The sequence below is a fragment of the Hippopotamus amphibius genome, chromosome 12 (genome assembly GCF_030028045.1).
Source record: "Hippopotamus amphibius kiboko isolate mHipAmp2 chromosome 12, mHipAmp2.hap2, whole genome shotgun sequence".
Classification (NCBI taxonomy): Eukaryota; Metazoa; Chordata; class Mammalia; order Artiodactyla; family Hippopotamidae; genus Hippopotamus; species Hippopotamus amphibius.
Window position 1 is genome coordinate 95,163,102 of NC_080197.1, and position 16,243 is coordinate 95,179,344.

The window sequence follows — 16,243 nt, forward strand, 5'->3', positions numbered from 1 at the left end:
AACAGCTATTATCAAAAAGATAAGAGATAACAAATGCTGGCCAAAATGTAGAGAAAAGTAAACCCTTGCGTACTATTGATGGGAAGATTAATGGTGCAGTCACTATGAAAAACATTATGACATTTTCTCAAAAAATTAAAAAATAGAACTACAATATGATCCAACAATTCCACTTCTGGGTATTTACCAAAAGAAAACAAACAAACAAAAAAAACTAATTCAAAAAGATGTATGCACCCCCATGTTCACTGCAGCATCATTTACAATGGCCAAGATATGTAAACAACCTAAACGTCCATGGATGTATGAATGGATAAAGAAACTGTGAGATACATACATCTCAGCTACGTGAAATAAGTCAGACAGAGAAAGACAGATACAATAGGATCTAACATATGTAGAATCTAAAAACAAAACAAAACAAAAAACCTCATAGATACAGAGAAGAGATTGTTCAGTGGTTCTCAAAGCTGGGGGGTCAGGAGTAGAGGAAATTGGCAAAGGGTAGTCTAAAGGTACAAACTTCCAGTTGTAAAATAAATACATTATGGGGATGTAATGTACAGCATGGCAAGTATAGTTACTGATACTGTATTGCATATTTGAAAGCTGCTAAGAGAGTCGATCTTATAACTTCTCGTCACAGGAAAAAATGCTATAACTCTATGGTGACAATTTCAAGTAAACTTTTTGTGGTGATCATTTTACAATATATACAAAATATCAAATCAATGTGTTGTATACCTGAAACTAATATGATGTGTCAATTATACCTAATAAAAATCATCTAAATAAAAATAAATGTTATAAGTGCTCTGTTGAGGATTTTTTATATCAGGGAATGAAAGGGGGAATGGGAGCCACAGTTAGACCTTCTGACAGGAACACCACATGCAGTGTGCAAACTCTCAGAAGCTTAGTACTCAAAAAAAAAAAAAAAAAGAAAGAAATCTAAGTTCATATCCTACATTAAAGCTCAAAGTTTTAAAGACCTTTCCAGCCTTTCTCTTGTAAGCTAAAATAAAACTACATTTTAAACAAAATTGTATTAATAATGGAAACTCAGTGGAGTGGCAAAATACTACGATCAAATGCATAGAAAATTTGAGGGACTAGATATTGTTACCCTCACAGTAACAGGCACAAAACTGGAAATAAGAAAAACTGAGAAATCTTCGTGAGTTAACCCAGTTCAAATTGAAGGTCGAGACCCAAGTTCAAGGCCTGCACCTCTTTCAGAAACCACAATGCCATGGTACATCCACAGATTCTACTCTTTTACTAACCCCATATCGTGATATCTCAAAATAAATTGAACTACTTGTAGGATAACAGGAAAATTAGCATAAATTCATAGTGTCATTTCACTAAGACAAGACGGTGATGTCCATTTACGTTCATAACAATGGAAAAAGCAGCTTCACATAAAGGCCTGCCTTGCCTTCTATAGACAGAAAACAGGACCTCTATGCCATGAACTACTTGAGAGCCGAGAATGAGTCTTATTTCTCTGTATTTCCATAACACCAGGTATGCCACCTGACACACATAGGCAGTTAGTAAAATACTTGTTGAATAATTGAATTAAATGTGTGAACTTTTCTCCTACAGCCCTTTTTGCATCCATATGAGGTCCATATGAGTATGTGAAATGTATAACTTACCTTTTTACATTTACTCATTCAAACTGTGATGCCTATGAAAATGAGAATGACTGAAAGTTGGAGAGAATGATCTGAATTCTCCAGAAAAGAAAAATACAACTCCCCTTCCCCTCCCTGCACTGTCTCTCTGCTTTGGAGAACAAACCGCTTTCATAAGCTGAATGAGACATACCAGCCTCACAATAGCGGGTTCCAAGAACCTGCCCTGTGCCCAGCACTTTGTGCACACAATAAGTATGAATGGCACAGAAACTGAGCCACAGCTGGCTTATTTAAGGTCACACGTTTTAAAAGACATGACAGGAATTCCAGCCAGATCTTGATGTCAGAATTCATGCTCTTACTGCACCACAGTACTTTTCAAGATACACTTATGATAATCATGTATTACAAATGTAATCATGATTACAAAACTCATTACAATGTACTTCTTTACCTGCACTAGCAGGATTGCTTTCTTTCTTTCCTAATTCTTTCAGGCAATCAGTCAATGTTATTTGAACAGTTAAAATACACTGTAAAAATGTGGGAGGATAATACTATTTTGTTGGCGAATTCAGTGATATGCTGGAATTAAATAGCAATTTGTCAAAAATGCTAATTGCCCACCAGATTTAAAAGTGACCTACAAAACTTGTAAATACTTCTTATGCATACACAAATTAGCATGGCTGCATTATGAGCTGGTAAGTTACACTGTGACATCAGGCACATACAGGGGAACCACACTGAAGAACTGATTCGAAAGCGTACCTGAATGTTTAGCTCTGATCTACATTTAAATTTCCTGTGTTAGGGGCGGGGAGGGTGGGGGGGACTCGAGGTGGGGGGAGTCAAGGAAGGGAGGGAATACGGGGATATGTCTATAAAAACAGATGATTGAACCTGGTGTACCCCCAAAAAAATAATAAAAAAATAAGAATTAAAAAAAAAATTTCCTGTGTTAACAGCTACACCCATACTATGCAGAGCCTTGGGCAAATAAACATGCAGAACGTCTACCATTACAGAACTAAAAGAAAGTATGTTGGCAGTCTGGAATAGTTAAGAAGTTCTTGTAGAGACATTGCATTTGTAAAGTTCTTTCTGCTAGTACTAAACTCAGCACTTTCTAGAAAGTGCTATACTGACATTATCCCATGTGGGAACTGTTTCTAAAGTAAATGGAAATGTCTTGTGTGTTGCGTTTCATAATGATTTCAAACTAAGTAAATAAAAGACAGTTTATTATACACACTAATGAAAACTCTGCTTTCTGCTCCAAACTGTTCTTCTCAAAGACTTCACGCCACTCCACCCCCACTCCCTGGTCTCCAGAAGCTGAAAGAAGGATGGACTTTCCTGTCACTGTCACAAGGCATTGGTTAGGAGCTGGGGGGGGGGGGGGCAGAAGAAAATGTGAACAAACAGCCATGAATGACTATCCCCCCCTCTATTCACTTTCTCACTTAGGGGTTAGAGTTGTGTAGCCCACTATGGGCATCACAGAAATAATAACAGAGGAATAGCTGCTGACGGCAGCAGTGAACTGTGACTCTCAACTCCCTCCCACATACCCCTCAGGCATCCTAACATCATGATAAGGACTGTAAGGTACTGCCTGCATAGAATTGTGCCAAAGCCTCTGATAGTATCAAGGATCTTCTGTGATCCTTCAAGCCTTGAAAGAGATGCTTTTATTCAGAGGTACACTCCGGTGAATTCATGGTCTATGGGACCTTCTGTGATGTTTCGAAATGTCTTTAACAATACCTTCTGCCTTTTCAGTCTCCAGTGATACTTTTGACACCTAACGCTGTAAATGACATATCACAACTGATGTCTTTTCTGAATCTACACACACAAATATTTTAACAAATGTGGACATGTAAACATCTAGAAACTGATAAAACTGATAAACACGATTGCTTGTGGAGAATGGCTCCAAAAATAAATTTGCCTTGTATTATGTAAAACAATATGACATGGATTTACTTCATGACTATGATTTTTGTCTTTTATGATTCTTGAATTCAGCTTCAGTGGAATGTACAATACTAAAAAACAACACTTTTGGAGTTTTTGTCCTCTGTTAAACAAAATTGTTATAGCTAATATTTTTATTAGGATTAGTAAAATCTCTTTAATTATCAGTAGAACCAAATTTTTAAAATATCTACTTTCCCCTTCAATGGAGTGACTTATGAAAATTTACTTTATAAATTTATTTCATAAACCTGTAATGAAGGTTTGTAGTGAGTGCTTTAAGTAATTAATTAGATGAAATATTTTAGTATATCTTCAAGTAAAAAATAAACTATCTAACGGTTTCTGTTTTTTATTTAAATCACATATCACTGAACTCAAGGCATTTAGTAACGTGTCAGACTGTGGGAGTTAAGTCATACGGATAATTCACAATATACGAACTATTTGTGTACTTTATACTGCAAACAAATTTATTTGTTGGACTAGGTTTAAATCAGCATGGCTATGTGAAATTCAAAAACTGAAGAAAAAAAAAAACAGTCCATCAAATTAGTTCACTAAACAAATCACTGAGCACACACACACAAAAAAAATGGAAAAGAAATTACTCTAATATAAAATCTGTTCTTCTGTCTCTGCACATTTTAAATTAATCAATATATTTGTTACCAGTTTTCCATTGCTAAGTTGACTGGTAACATAATGGCAGATGAACGAAAATAATTGACAAGAATCAAATAGTTCTTACTTTACTTGGTACGTAGGGATATTTTACACATATATACACACAAGAATAAGCGTGCTTATTTAAATATGTATATTAAATAAGGTCACACAAACACCTATCAGTTTAAAAAAGTTGATGGCATCACTGAGCAACTAAATATGAGAGTTTTATTTCTAATAATCTTCCTTGCAAAATATTTCATGCTATTTAACAGACAGCATTCCAGAAATACGTACACCACTTAACTCATTTCTTCACTGCAAATGTGGTCACATGAATCCATTACAGAACTATAATAAAAATATGCATAATACCAATGTACCCTGGCATAAAGGATACACTGATAAATCTCTATCATTGAGGCAAATTTCAAGCTCTTGTCATTAGCAGCTAATATATGCACATCAATGTGAAATAATAATAATACTGCAGCTGGTTATAAATTATAATTTAGATTTCCATGGTAGATCTCTTTGCTCTTTATTTTATATTATTTAAATAAGGTTATTTTGACATATATTAGTGACAGTATTAGATATAGAGATGCACTCGATTAATCAACCATAGTTCTTATAAAAGTACATGTATACATGAACAGGACCAATAAATTTTTAACAAATATGCCATATCATAATATAAAAGACAAGTTCTTCTTCCTCCTTTTCCATGCAACATTAATGAAGCATACATAACATTGTTACCTAGCTGGAATAAATTATTTTTAAATCCCCAGTACGTGTTTCTGTTATGAGTATATGTGAGTGTGTGAGTATATGTGAGTGTGGGTGCTTTCTGAATATACATATACAGTTCCATCAGCCCTTCTAATAGTAGCATATGTAGACATTTGTTTTCCATTTAACCGGAAAAACCAAAATGATAGCGATAAGGCAGAAAGTAATAAGAACAATTTTTTGTTTAAGTTATCTTGCCCTCTATATCATACTGCACAAACACGAGTAGAAACAGGAAAATTCTAACTTTAGAAACTGTAGCATGTAAATGTTTCCGCCAGGCAAATTGTCAAGACAAACTGGATAGCATCAGTGAAAGCAGCTCTATACTTTCTTGGCCACAAAACCGGAAAGAAAATTTTGATACAAGAGATCTCTTCAGATAAAAACCAGTTTTTCAGCCAAAGGCAACTCCTCTCTCTTCCCCAAAGTGCCTAATCAGCTAATTTCTAAATGTTATGAGTCAACAACAAACTATAGGCTCTTCTCTACTCTTTACTCTCATCCTAGGTCAAATTATTCAATTCAACTTTTTAATGCACAAATGATGAATGAACATCTAAAACTTTATTCAAAGTTTAATAAAGAAAAACAATCTCCATCCAGATAGTTTATATAGACATTCAGAAAGACGGTGCTAGTGATTATATAATCTAGAAAAAACAGAATGTTCCAAAGAGAACAGTGGAGTCAAGTAAACCTTCCAAATTTCTATTTATGCCTTTACTAATACATAGGAAATAACTCCATTGACAAAAGTAACCTAATTTTCAGTTAGGCCAAGTAATACTATCTCAACCAGTTAAAATTTCAAAAGCACCGAGGCGGTAAATGGCAGTGACCCAAAATTCTACTATCACAGCTCAAATTTTACTAACTTGTAAATATTTACTTTGTCAACCCTAAATACAAATAATACAGCCACAATGTACATTAGAGAAAATGAAGAGTTCCCACCAAGTTTTTGCAATAGGAAAAAAAAAAGTTGCTTTTTTTTTCCATGTAAAAAACACATGAACAAAATAACCATATTAAACCTAGAAATGGTAAAAAGGCAATGTATAAATAATTCCAAATTCTACATATAACATACTAATTACAAGTTTAAAGATAGTAGTATGTACTTGTCATAAATGTTCTTCAGCAGAGACTTATACTTTTTTGAGATGTTATAAAAATCAATCCCTTAATAACACACAATTATCATTATAATTCATGAGGAGAGGCAATTTATTAAAATGGAGATACTCATTTACACATTTGGAAACTTTGGGTGATTCATTCTTCTATTCCAATATCTAATAATTAAAATAGGTTAGTTATATACTCTAGTTAGGTTTACACTCTAATGAGTATCACACCAAAGAAAAGCAATAAGTTTGGAAATTTAAAATGTCCAAATATTTTTTCCACAGATCCTCTTTGTGTTTTATTATTGTCTTACCTCAATGATCTTGTCATGAATCTCCAGGCCATCTGCTCTATCAGCAGGTCCATTTTCCAAAATCTTTGAAACATAAATTCCTTCCACTGGTGTTCCTTCTTGGTTATTCTATAAAAAATGAAACCATTACCAGTAAGAAAGATGTAAACAAAAATTTAAGCTGGATAAAAAACAGTTTAGCAAATGTAACATTGCCAAGCCTCTCTACATGCAACTCTCTTTCTTAGCTGGAGATTTGGTACTGAATTTTAACTTACTTAACACCAAATAGTCATTAATCAAGATGGCATCTTTCATAAATGAATCTTGCATCTTTGACAAGATTATCTATTTACCTCATGTTCGGGAGTGTACATAAAAGCTATGGGGAAAGAGCATGTACAAGGTGATAACAACCGGCTTCTAAGTATTATATAGAAAACATCTCACTTCTAAAGAGGTGTAGCAATTAAAAAGGGCTATACGTTAAAGAAAACAAAAAGCACACCCAGTCTCACTATATACTTGGTTTGAGATGTGGTGTGGTCATAGTACTGAAAATATAACTTAGCCTCATGATGTGACAGATTTGGAAATATAGCTCTGACTGTATCTACTCACAGGGGAAACTGGGAGCTTTCTCAAGTCTAAAATCCCCAAAAATCAACTCCAAGTTGCAGGAGAACCCATTCAAAGCTCATCTTTACACAGTTCCAGGTGCAATGAGCCTAATGATTAGTTAAACCTCAAACACACAGCCAGTATCATACATATAGGACATTTTAGCAAGTCACAGAAAACCAATAACACTGCAAAACTTTTTTAGGGAAAATGCCCAACATCCTATAATAATATATCATATATTAAATGTCATCTCACTTTATAGCAGGTTAAATAAAATTATTTCTCCTTAATCAGCCTTCTTTAACATGAATTTTAAGAGGCTCTTAAAAAATGTCCAGCGTTATCTAAATGTCAAACACCTAACTAGCATTTATAAAAATATTCCTTAGGGGAATATAAAACAAAAATGATATGCTGAAAAGACTTCTATCTTTTCATAATAAATGGGAACTGTTCTAGAAACAGAAGCACAGTAGTCATTAGTTGCTAGGTTTTAGAAATGCTAAATTCAAAGAGGAAATATGTCATTGCCATCTTGGCCTGAACACAGCACATGGCCAACAAAGCTTAGACAGTTTCTGTGGACAACATCTGCAATGCAGGATGCAAAACTTTTACCGCAGTTGTTTGGAAAATGAAAAGAACATGATTTTTTTTTAAAAAACTTCACTACCTTTCCTAGTTAGGATGAAAACTAAGTTGATGTAGTATTTGAAGACTATGAAAGAACATTGCAACTACAGTATTGGTATAAGTTTATTACTCATGTATTTTGAAAACAATTGGCATCAACGTAGAAAAAATATTCATTCGATTTAATAAAGGATTTGATTTGGGGAGCCAAAAATATGTTAAATCAACTATCTTTTTTAAACACGGTATTTCTTATGTAATTGCAAAAGCAATTACCCCTTATTTCTTTTAAGTTTTCATTCATTCATTCAGGATATATTATAAACTGCCTGGTCTGTGTTAGCATCAGAAAACTGACCGATCTGACACAACAAATACGAGGTACAAGCAGGCAAGATACCTGTCTCAGATTATCAAGTAGAAATGGCCTATATACTTTATTTTGAAATAGGTTTATTTAAGAAATTTGCCCAACAGGGCTGTACAAAGTAAATAGAATGTGAAATGTACTCTTTTTTTAAAAGTAGCAAAGTTTGTTAGCTGTTTTATTTTTCTCAAAAAAACTCTCGGTGTATTCTGGAATATTTATATTGGAACATCTGCATCAAGGAATCTGATATCTGAAGACAAGCACTGTTTTAAAGATTAAACCACCTGTTTTTTGTTTTTTTTTTCTTAAAATCCACAAATGAAAGCTAAGTCTTCTATTATTTTGTAAGCAAAGAGTGAGTTATGCATTTATAGGGTGGGTTACCTGATTTGGTCGACCTCCTATAATATTGAATCCCAAAGTGTCATTTTCTCTTTCTAACACAATAGTGAATGGCTTATGTCCTCCATCCTAGAAGAAAAGGGATAAAGTAACTGACTAGTAGAAAACCTAAAAGAAAAAAAATGCTGCAATAAAGGTGTTTTTTAACTGTAAATAAGTTGATTTGAAAATGAGAAAAGCTTAAATCTTAAAATTAAGGATGGCTGAATTTGGAAGGTTTATTTCTTCCTAAATTTACTTTGAAAGTATGTATTTGAAGGAACAACTGTGCATGTGAGAGAAATAACTATTTTCAAAAATCATCAAATGGTTTTGCATTTTTATACATGCAGCTTTTACCCTAACTCAGCACCTGATTCTGACTCCACTGTGATTTAAAACAGGTTTCTGATTCAACCATGCAGGTAAGCTTATTTTTTCTTCCATTACAGATGAGTAAAATAAATTGTTAAAGAATCTAAGAATTATTTCAGGTAAAAATTTCACTTTGGAAAATCTTAAGGGAAGTCAAGAATAGTGAGTTATTTATAAATTTCTTTCAATGGTAATATTCAGATGGCTACTGAAATACAGGATTTTGTAGGTTACAGTAATCCTGATTTTAAAAGGTATTTTTATTTGATTTTACAAAATTTCTGCAGAATTTCAAAAAGAGAGGATTTGTGCTAACTAAATCAGTATGTATTGCTTTCCTGCTGGCCAAATAACAGGTAAACAAATAGGAATTGTATCTACAAACCTGCTTGTCAAAAAAGACCAATTTAAATACAAGATAAAATAGTACAAGACTATGTGAATTTTATGTGTGGTGATGGATATGATTAACTATCCTAGGAACTTACATATTTGGTAATTACTTCGGAATGATACATTTCCATAAACATCACCACCACCACCATCCTCATCACCACCTTTTCCCAGGAGCTTTTCCCAGGCAGTGTGCACAGCAGCCTCTGCTGGTAGTGGGAAAACGTTTCTGAGCCGCACAGAGAAGACTTTCGGTAAGTAGTCTACAGATCTTGGGCAGTGTTTCCTCACTTCTCAGAACCACAGCTTGACTTCTTGACTCCTTGCATGGGCTTCTCTGTCATATAATCTAGCCTTGCTCTTTTCCACCAACCACTGCTTCCCCAAGACCTTGAACCCTGAACTGGTATTACAGACCATATTTCTGTGCTTCTCTCTGGTCTTCCCACTTTGTAAATTTACCTGGATGTAAATATGACAGAGAAAGAATCATAGATAGCATCCAAACTTTTAATAAGCATGTGTGTCCGTTTATCAAAGTAGAAACAGTTCAGCCCCTCACACTTCACTTATCCTTTTGAGGTTCAAGGACGGAAGCTTCTAAACTCAGTAGCTGAGTTAGAGCAATGCAAAGCAGTCCCAAATGGGCAACGTCCTGGATTGCTCCTCCCCAGGAGGCTGGGCAATGAAAACAGCTCCTTGAACGGAGTGTAAGTTCTGCTAAATCCCTGCTCACCATGGCAGCGGCCAACAATGTCAAACACTGTGCAGAAGTCCTTCAGGAGAGAAGGAACAGCTTTATAAACAAGCCTCTTCTCACGAGCCGCTGCAAAGTGGCTTGTTTATTCGGTCGGAAAGCGAGCAGTCCAGGAACACGGGCCAGCAGCTTTGACAAAGAAGGGAAACAGCCCAGCAGCTCACAGGGCTAGCCTGAGCGCAGATGGATGGGAGCTCTGAGATTCGGTTCCCCAAGTCTCACACTCACCTACTCACACTGCGCTAATAATGAAATATGGAAGCACGTAAGGACTATTTAGGGAAAGTCAGGGTGATGAAAAGAACCCTGCAGGTCTAAGAAATTCCACCTCTTAATTTCTTAACTGCAAGTTATCCTGGTTTCCCGTATCCCTCAGAGTCCCTGTGCTGAGTAGAAGGTGGCTGATATGGGCGGTTTGGTAAGGAAACTAAGTCACTCAGAGCTAAAGATGCAGGACTGACGCCCGGGCTTGCTAGCCAGCGGGAGAGGGGAGCTAGGGTCACAGAGGTCCTCGCTACCTGGCTTTCATTCTCCGGCTTTAGGCAGAGGCCAGAGGTACAGAAAATAGGCCGAGGGTGTAGGCAGGAGAGTGAAAGATGTGCAGCAAGGGTCTGGGTGAGAAAATTAGTTTTCCTAACTCCCCCTTCTCCGCCGAAAAGTTGGAATTTAATCTGTTTAATTCTTCTCCAACCCCAATATAAGTGGAAAAGGGACAGTCCTTGTTAACTGCAACACTAATACACTCGAAAGATAATAATAGTATAGGATGATCAGGGCGGTGGGTGCTCCCTACCCCATAAAGAAGGAGGTCACCTTGCGAAGGGCTTCTGAAGTGTCGGAAAGAATGCTTCCCCTTTCCTCCCCCATCGACCATTCCCCGGGTGCCGGATCCCTGAGCGCTTACCCCGCCGCGGCCGCCGCCCAGGTCCCCGGCGAAGTTGCGGACGTGAGCCATGTACTGGGTGAACTTCTCCCGGTACCTGCGGGCCGGGATCTGCCCCTTGTCCCGCAGCGCCTTCTCGCGCCGCCTCCAGAGCTGGACTCGAGGCCCCGGCGCCCGCCCGCTCCCGCCGCGGACGCCCGGCGGCCCCCCGCGCGCGCCCCCGCCCCCGCCCCCGCCGCCGCGGACCCCGGGCGCCGAGCCGCAGCCCCCCCGCGCCCACGCGCCCCCGCCGCCCCGGCCGCCCGACCCCGAGACGCAGCCCCGGCGGCGGCGGCGGAGGACAGGGCCGAAGTCGCAGCGCTCGACGTGCGCCGCCAGCTCGCGCAGCCGGACGGAGCGGCAGCAGCCGCGGGGGCGGTAGTCGCACCGCACGCGCAGCTTGTGGACCAGGCTGCGCAGAGGCAGCACCCGGTGCAGCTCGCCCGGCGCCAGGGGCTGGCACTGCAGCGGGCACCGGCGCCGCCGCGCCGCCCAGGGCAGCAGGCAGCGGGCGCAGAAGACGTGCCCGCACGGCGTGCACAGGGGCTCCTCCAGCACCTGGCCGCACAGCCTGCACTGCAAATCCGGGTCCACCGCTTCCGCGAAGCGCTCCAGGGCAAAGCCCATGGTAGGGATGCGCGAGAAGGGGAAGCGGATTTGGAGTGCACTTTCTCCGAGGCCCCCCTCCCCCCCTGTAGCTACCCCAGGGACAGTGCTCCGGCTGCGGTGGCTCGTCGGAGGGGAGGAGCAGGGTGAGGGGGTGCGATCTCAGAGTTTGTTTGGCTTGAAGTTTTCTGGCTGGGACTAGGTCCCCTAACTCTGCCGTATTGACTCGAATAGACGCCACTTCCAGTGGACTCCCTCCCCCCCACTCCCCCACTCTCCCACTCCAACCTGCCCATTCCTTCGCTGCTCTGCCATTTATGTTCTTTCACATTTTGTCTGCGGAGAGCGGAGGCCAGCTGACAGCTGTCCTTTGGAAAGCTGTGTGCCCCTCTGTCTGAGCAGTCAACCTCAGGCAATCCTTGGGCAGAGCCGGTAATGGGCACAGCTCGGGTGTTGAGAAACAGCTCAACTCCACCAGCATGGAAGCTCCCTCCTGAAGAGCAGGACCTTTTGTTCGGTTTTCCGCTGCATCCTCGTGGCCCCGCACTCGGTCTTTCTTCAATAAATGTGTTTGAAATCGATGCACTTCTGTCCTTTCAAATCAGCAATAAAATCGTCAGCTAAGTGGCTACGACCGAAGGAAGTCACCATGAGGTATCTACAGAGCCAGGCTTCTCAAATCACGATGCAGAAAGCGGGTGAGTGTAAGCGAGGCGGGATGATGACTGACAGCAAAGACCGGGAAAAGGCCAGGTGCTCGCCTTAGGACACCTCTCTCTCAGGGAGAACTTGAACCTCCATTCAGGATCTCCTATGGCGGGAGGACGCTAGGATTCGGTTACCCGGCAGTCTGACTCCAGCTTCAATCGCCACACCATCCATCTTCTACTTCCACAGGCATTTTACCACTGGGAATGGGAATGTGGTCATTTGGGCATCTGAAAAGGAGAATTAAAGGAAAGGACTGTGAAAGAAAGCACTGAATAATACAAATAAAATAATGAACAGCTTCCCTCTACTTACCTTGAATATACAGTTTAGATCCAATCTGCCCCTCCCTCCAGTTGTACTCCTCTAAGTGTGTAGCAGCCAGGCCTTTCAGAAAACATGCAATAAGGGAAACCTCCAAGCCTTCCTGCCCCAGCTTCCTTCACCATCTTCTGGACCTTAGGAATGCAAAGCAACCCTGTCCTAGGCATACACACCAATTATTGCCATTACCCTGAAGCTACTTCCACATCATTTAGGATGAGCTTGCTAAATTAGTCATTGATGGTTGCTCATTGTTCCCAGAAAATCAAGTACTTTGGTATAGCGCCAAAATGTATCAGTTGAAATACATGAAAGAGGCTCCAGACTTTGTGCTTTAAATCCTTGGCACTAACCTAGCAATTAGCAAAGGCTAATAAGAATCTTCTGAGCCTTTTTTCTGTTTGAAAGAGGAGATTTCATTAGAGTAGTTCAATAGCGAATGAGGATCCTGGGGTGGGTAGCCTGATTTTTGATATGTTTTTAAACTTGCTTCAAAATAAAATGCTATTTCATGTTTTATACATACAGATATAAAGTAACACTTGCCACAGTGCTTTACATTTCACCCCCCCCCCTTTGGCCAAGTAAATAAATAATAAATTCCTGAATAACTAAGAAATCATTTAACATTAACAGCATGTACATATCCTTGGGAATTGGGTAAATCAGGAAAAACAGAAATCTTATAGAATTTATTCAAATAATTCTGGGCCATAGGCACCTAGTCCATCTTTTTAAGCTATTGGAAAAAGCTATGACTTATAGCTATGACTTTATAAACAGGGCTTGACAATTATTGTTTCACAATAAAAAACAATGGCAGAAAGAATATTTTTAAAAAGAAAGCGTGAAAAGATGGAATCTAAACATTTTCTAGTGAGATATTAGGAAAATTAGGTTTGCAGTTACTTGAAAAGAAACAAATAAAACAATGGTTATATGACGCCCTTGGTCCAGCCATGCAATTCTTGTAGCAAAAATCAGGAGCGTGAGCAGAGTATGGCATGTGTTATTCCCGGACATACAACATTTTGACTGTTAAAGAGAGGATGGATGTCAAAGACCTTGTCCGCAGAGAATAACAAGTTCAAAAATGAGAACATGTGAAGTGAAGCCAAGTAGGCCAAAAGGGAACTTGGGAAAATCTTTTTAATTTTGAGAAAATGCGAGCTTGAGCGCTTCCGAAAGAGTTAAGTAACATGAGAAAAACATTACAAGAACTGAACCCTCAGGGAAGGGACACACTGAAAGTGAACCCCATGGACTCTTCCCATCTGAAAATCTGTGCTATCAGCTGAGCTGAATTGTCTGATTTCACTTCCCAGACTGTAAAAGGAAAAGGTTAATATCTAGGAAAAGCTTGGGTGAGCTAGAAACATGAAGCCTAATTAGATTGAGGTAATTAGCTGAGGTAAGCAAAGGAAGCACTTGGAATAAGTTTAAAATATGCAAAATATTTCCGCAAAACAGATCCAGTAATATTTGAATGTCTTGTGGCAATTGAGACAAATTAGCGCCTTGCATCGTTAGCTTGGCTACATCCTTATGTTTTCACTGATCATAATTTTCTTTTCAGAATGCCTGGTTAGTGAAGTTTGCAAGCTGAATAGCAATATTGGAGGAAGAGCTGAAAGGTAAGCTGCTGTCTTCCTTCTTATCTAGCTGTCCTGCTGGTTGTGGCCAAGACCATGCCTGTCCCTTTTCTTTCTTTTTTTAAATTTTTTTTATTTTTTAATTTTTTTTGCCTGTCCCTTTTCTTATAAGCTTTCATTCAGACTGAACTTGAGAATATGTGTGGCCAACTGAGAGACAAGAAAGACCATGAATAGACTCAGTTTGTCTCCAAGCCAAGGACTCTGACTTGACTCAAAATATCTTTAAGTAGTAAGTATTTGGTTGGGTATTTTCAGCTTAGGAGCTAGTTTTGGCTTCAGTTCACTGTCAGGAATCATATATTCATGAAAACAGGTTAAAAAATGAACTTGCTTTTTCTTTGGGCCAATTTCTAGAGCAGTAATGAAACTAAAGTATACCAGTGGGTGTTTTGTGTGAAAAGAGGCAGGATTCCAACCCAGTTCTGAGTCATCCCTACTTCCAAGAATGAATAGGGAATCAGAGAGTTACTTATTGTTAAGTAAAATGTTAGAAGGCTTAATACTGAAATACTATATTCTACGACTCAAAAATGATGAATGGAGATGTGAAAATAAGGAAGAGTTTTTTTTTCCCACCCCATGCATAGATAATACTTTAAACCAACTCATTTGTGATTTTTGGCATGTTGTCTCATGCATTTGGTTAAGAATCATAAGATCAGGAAGCTTGGGAAATTTTTTCAAAAAAATAAGTCATTTCTTTATTTTATATATGTTCATATAGCATAATTTGGTACTTTTACCACAGGAGTAATTTGTAAGTCTTCTGTTATAAGAACTTGAAATCTCATCATTTGTATTTTCTTTTCTCTGATTCCCTGGCCATTTATCATGAATTAATGTTATGGGCTATAATCAAATGTATTTCCTAAAAGTATCCTAAATTTAAGCTACAACCATGTAATATTACTTTGATAGGTAAAACAAAAACACTCAGCTACTTCGGGTTAAAATAGGTACTGTGGAATATATTTACCTCTATGATTGAAACTAACATTCGTTTTTGTTCTTATCTTGATAGATTTCGCATCATAATCTAGGATCAGAATTGTACCTAGTAGCATAAATAAATATGTTCATAAAGCATAAGATAATAAGGTCAACTTGAGACTATTTAAAAATTCTGAACTTGATAAAAACAATGAAAGATGCTTTAAAGTTGAGTTTTTGAAAGCCCATTAAAAAGAAGGCAGGTATTTTTATATGTTGATAACATACTATCCCAAATAAGAAACACTTTGAGATGTGTGTTTACCTTTTGGCAAATAGAGAATTACTTACACCCAGAGGACAGAGGGCATTATCAATCTTTACAAACCCTTAAAATCCTTTAGGAGTTACTTGTTATTATCTTGCTTTTTGACCATCTTTGGCAAATTGAAGAGTTAGAAGGGGCATCGTAAGAGTACAGAATGCCATTTTTAAGAGGAATAAAGTGACATGAAAAAAATTGTTACGCACACCAAATACAGTAAACGATTTACAGTAATTGTGCGATCTCTGTGAGAATGAATTGTCAGACAAAGCAAAATGGAGAATTTGAAGAAAACCAAATTAAAATGAGATATTAAACATTTTGGCAACTTTCAATTCCCTTATGGTATAACTTTCTAAAGTCACTGAGACATTACTTAAGGTAACATTATTATCCTATTTAAGAGAGGTCTATTGTGAGAGATGGTTTGTACAGAAAAATATATTAAATCCTGTATTTAATTAACCTTGATTTTTTTGCTATATCTCTGTGGGTCACAGTCACTGACAAAGAGGGAAGTTCTCAAAAACAACCATTAGAGCTAATGTGTAGTAAGTCTTTACTACGTGACAGGCAGTCTTTACATTCACAATCTCATTCAGTTCTCTCAATGACCATTTTAGGTATATACTGTTATTATTCCCACAAGTTGCCCAAGTTTACACAAATCAAAAGTGGCAGAACCTGGGATTAAACCAAGATCCGCCTCATTAAAGAACTTTCA

At 38.3% G+C, this 16,243-nt stretch overlaps 1 protein-coding gene across 3 annotated transcripts in view; it reads right to left on the reverse strand.

The window, feature by feature from the left end:
* Window positions 1–11,598, reverse strand: part of PDZRN4 (PDZ domain containing ring finger 4) — a 342,820-nt gene extending 331,222 nt beyond the window's left edge. Inside the window, exons 1-3 of one of the 3 annotated variants that reach the window (XM_057703938.1) lie at window positions 10,954–11,598; window positions 8,528–8,614; window positions 6,538–6,645 (exon numbers count right to left, since the gene is read on the reverse strand). In XM_057703938.1, the coding sequence (XP_057559921.1) occupies window positions 6,538–6,645; window positions 8,528–8,614; window positions 10,954–11,598 (840 nt within the window). Of the gene's footprint in view, window positions 1–6,537; window positions 6,646–8,527; window positions 8,615–10,028; window positions 10,039–10,953 lie in introns of those variants that run through there. The other 2 variants (XM_057703939.1, XM_057703940.1) reach the window with 2 other exon arrangements.
* Between the last annotated feature and the right edge of the window lie 4,645 nt (window positions 11,599–16,243).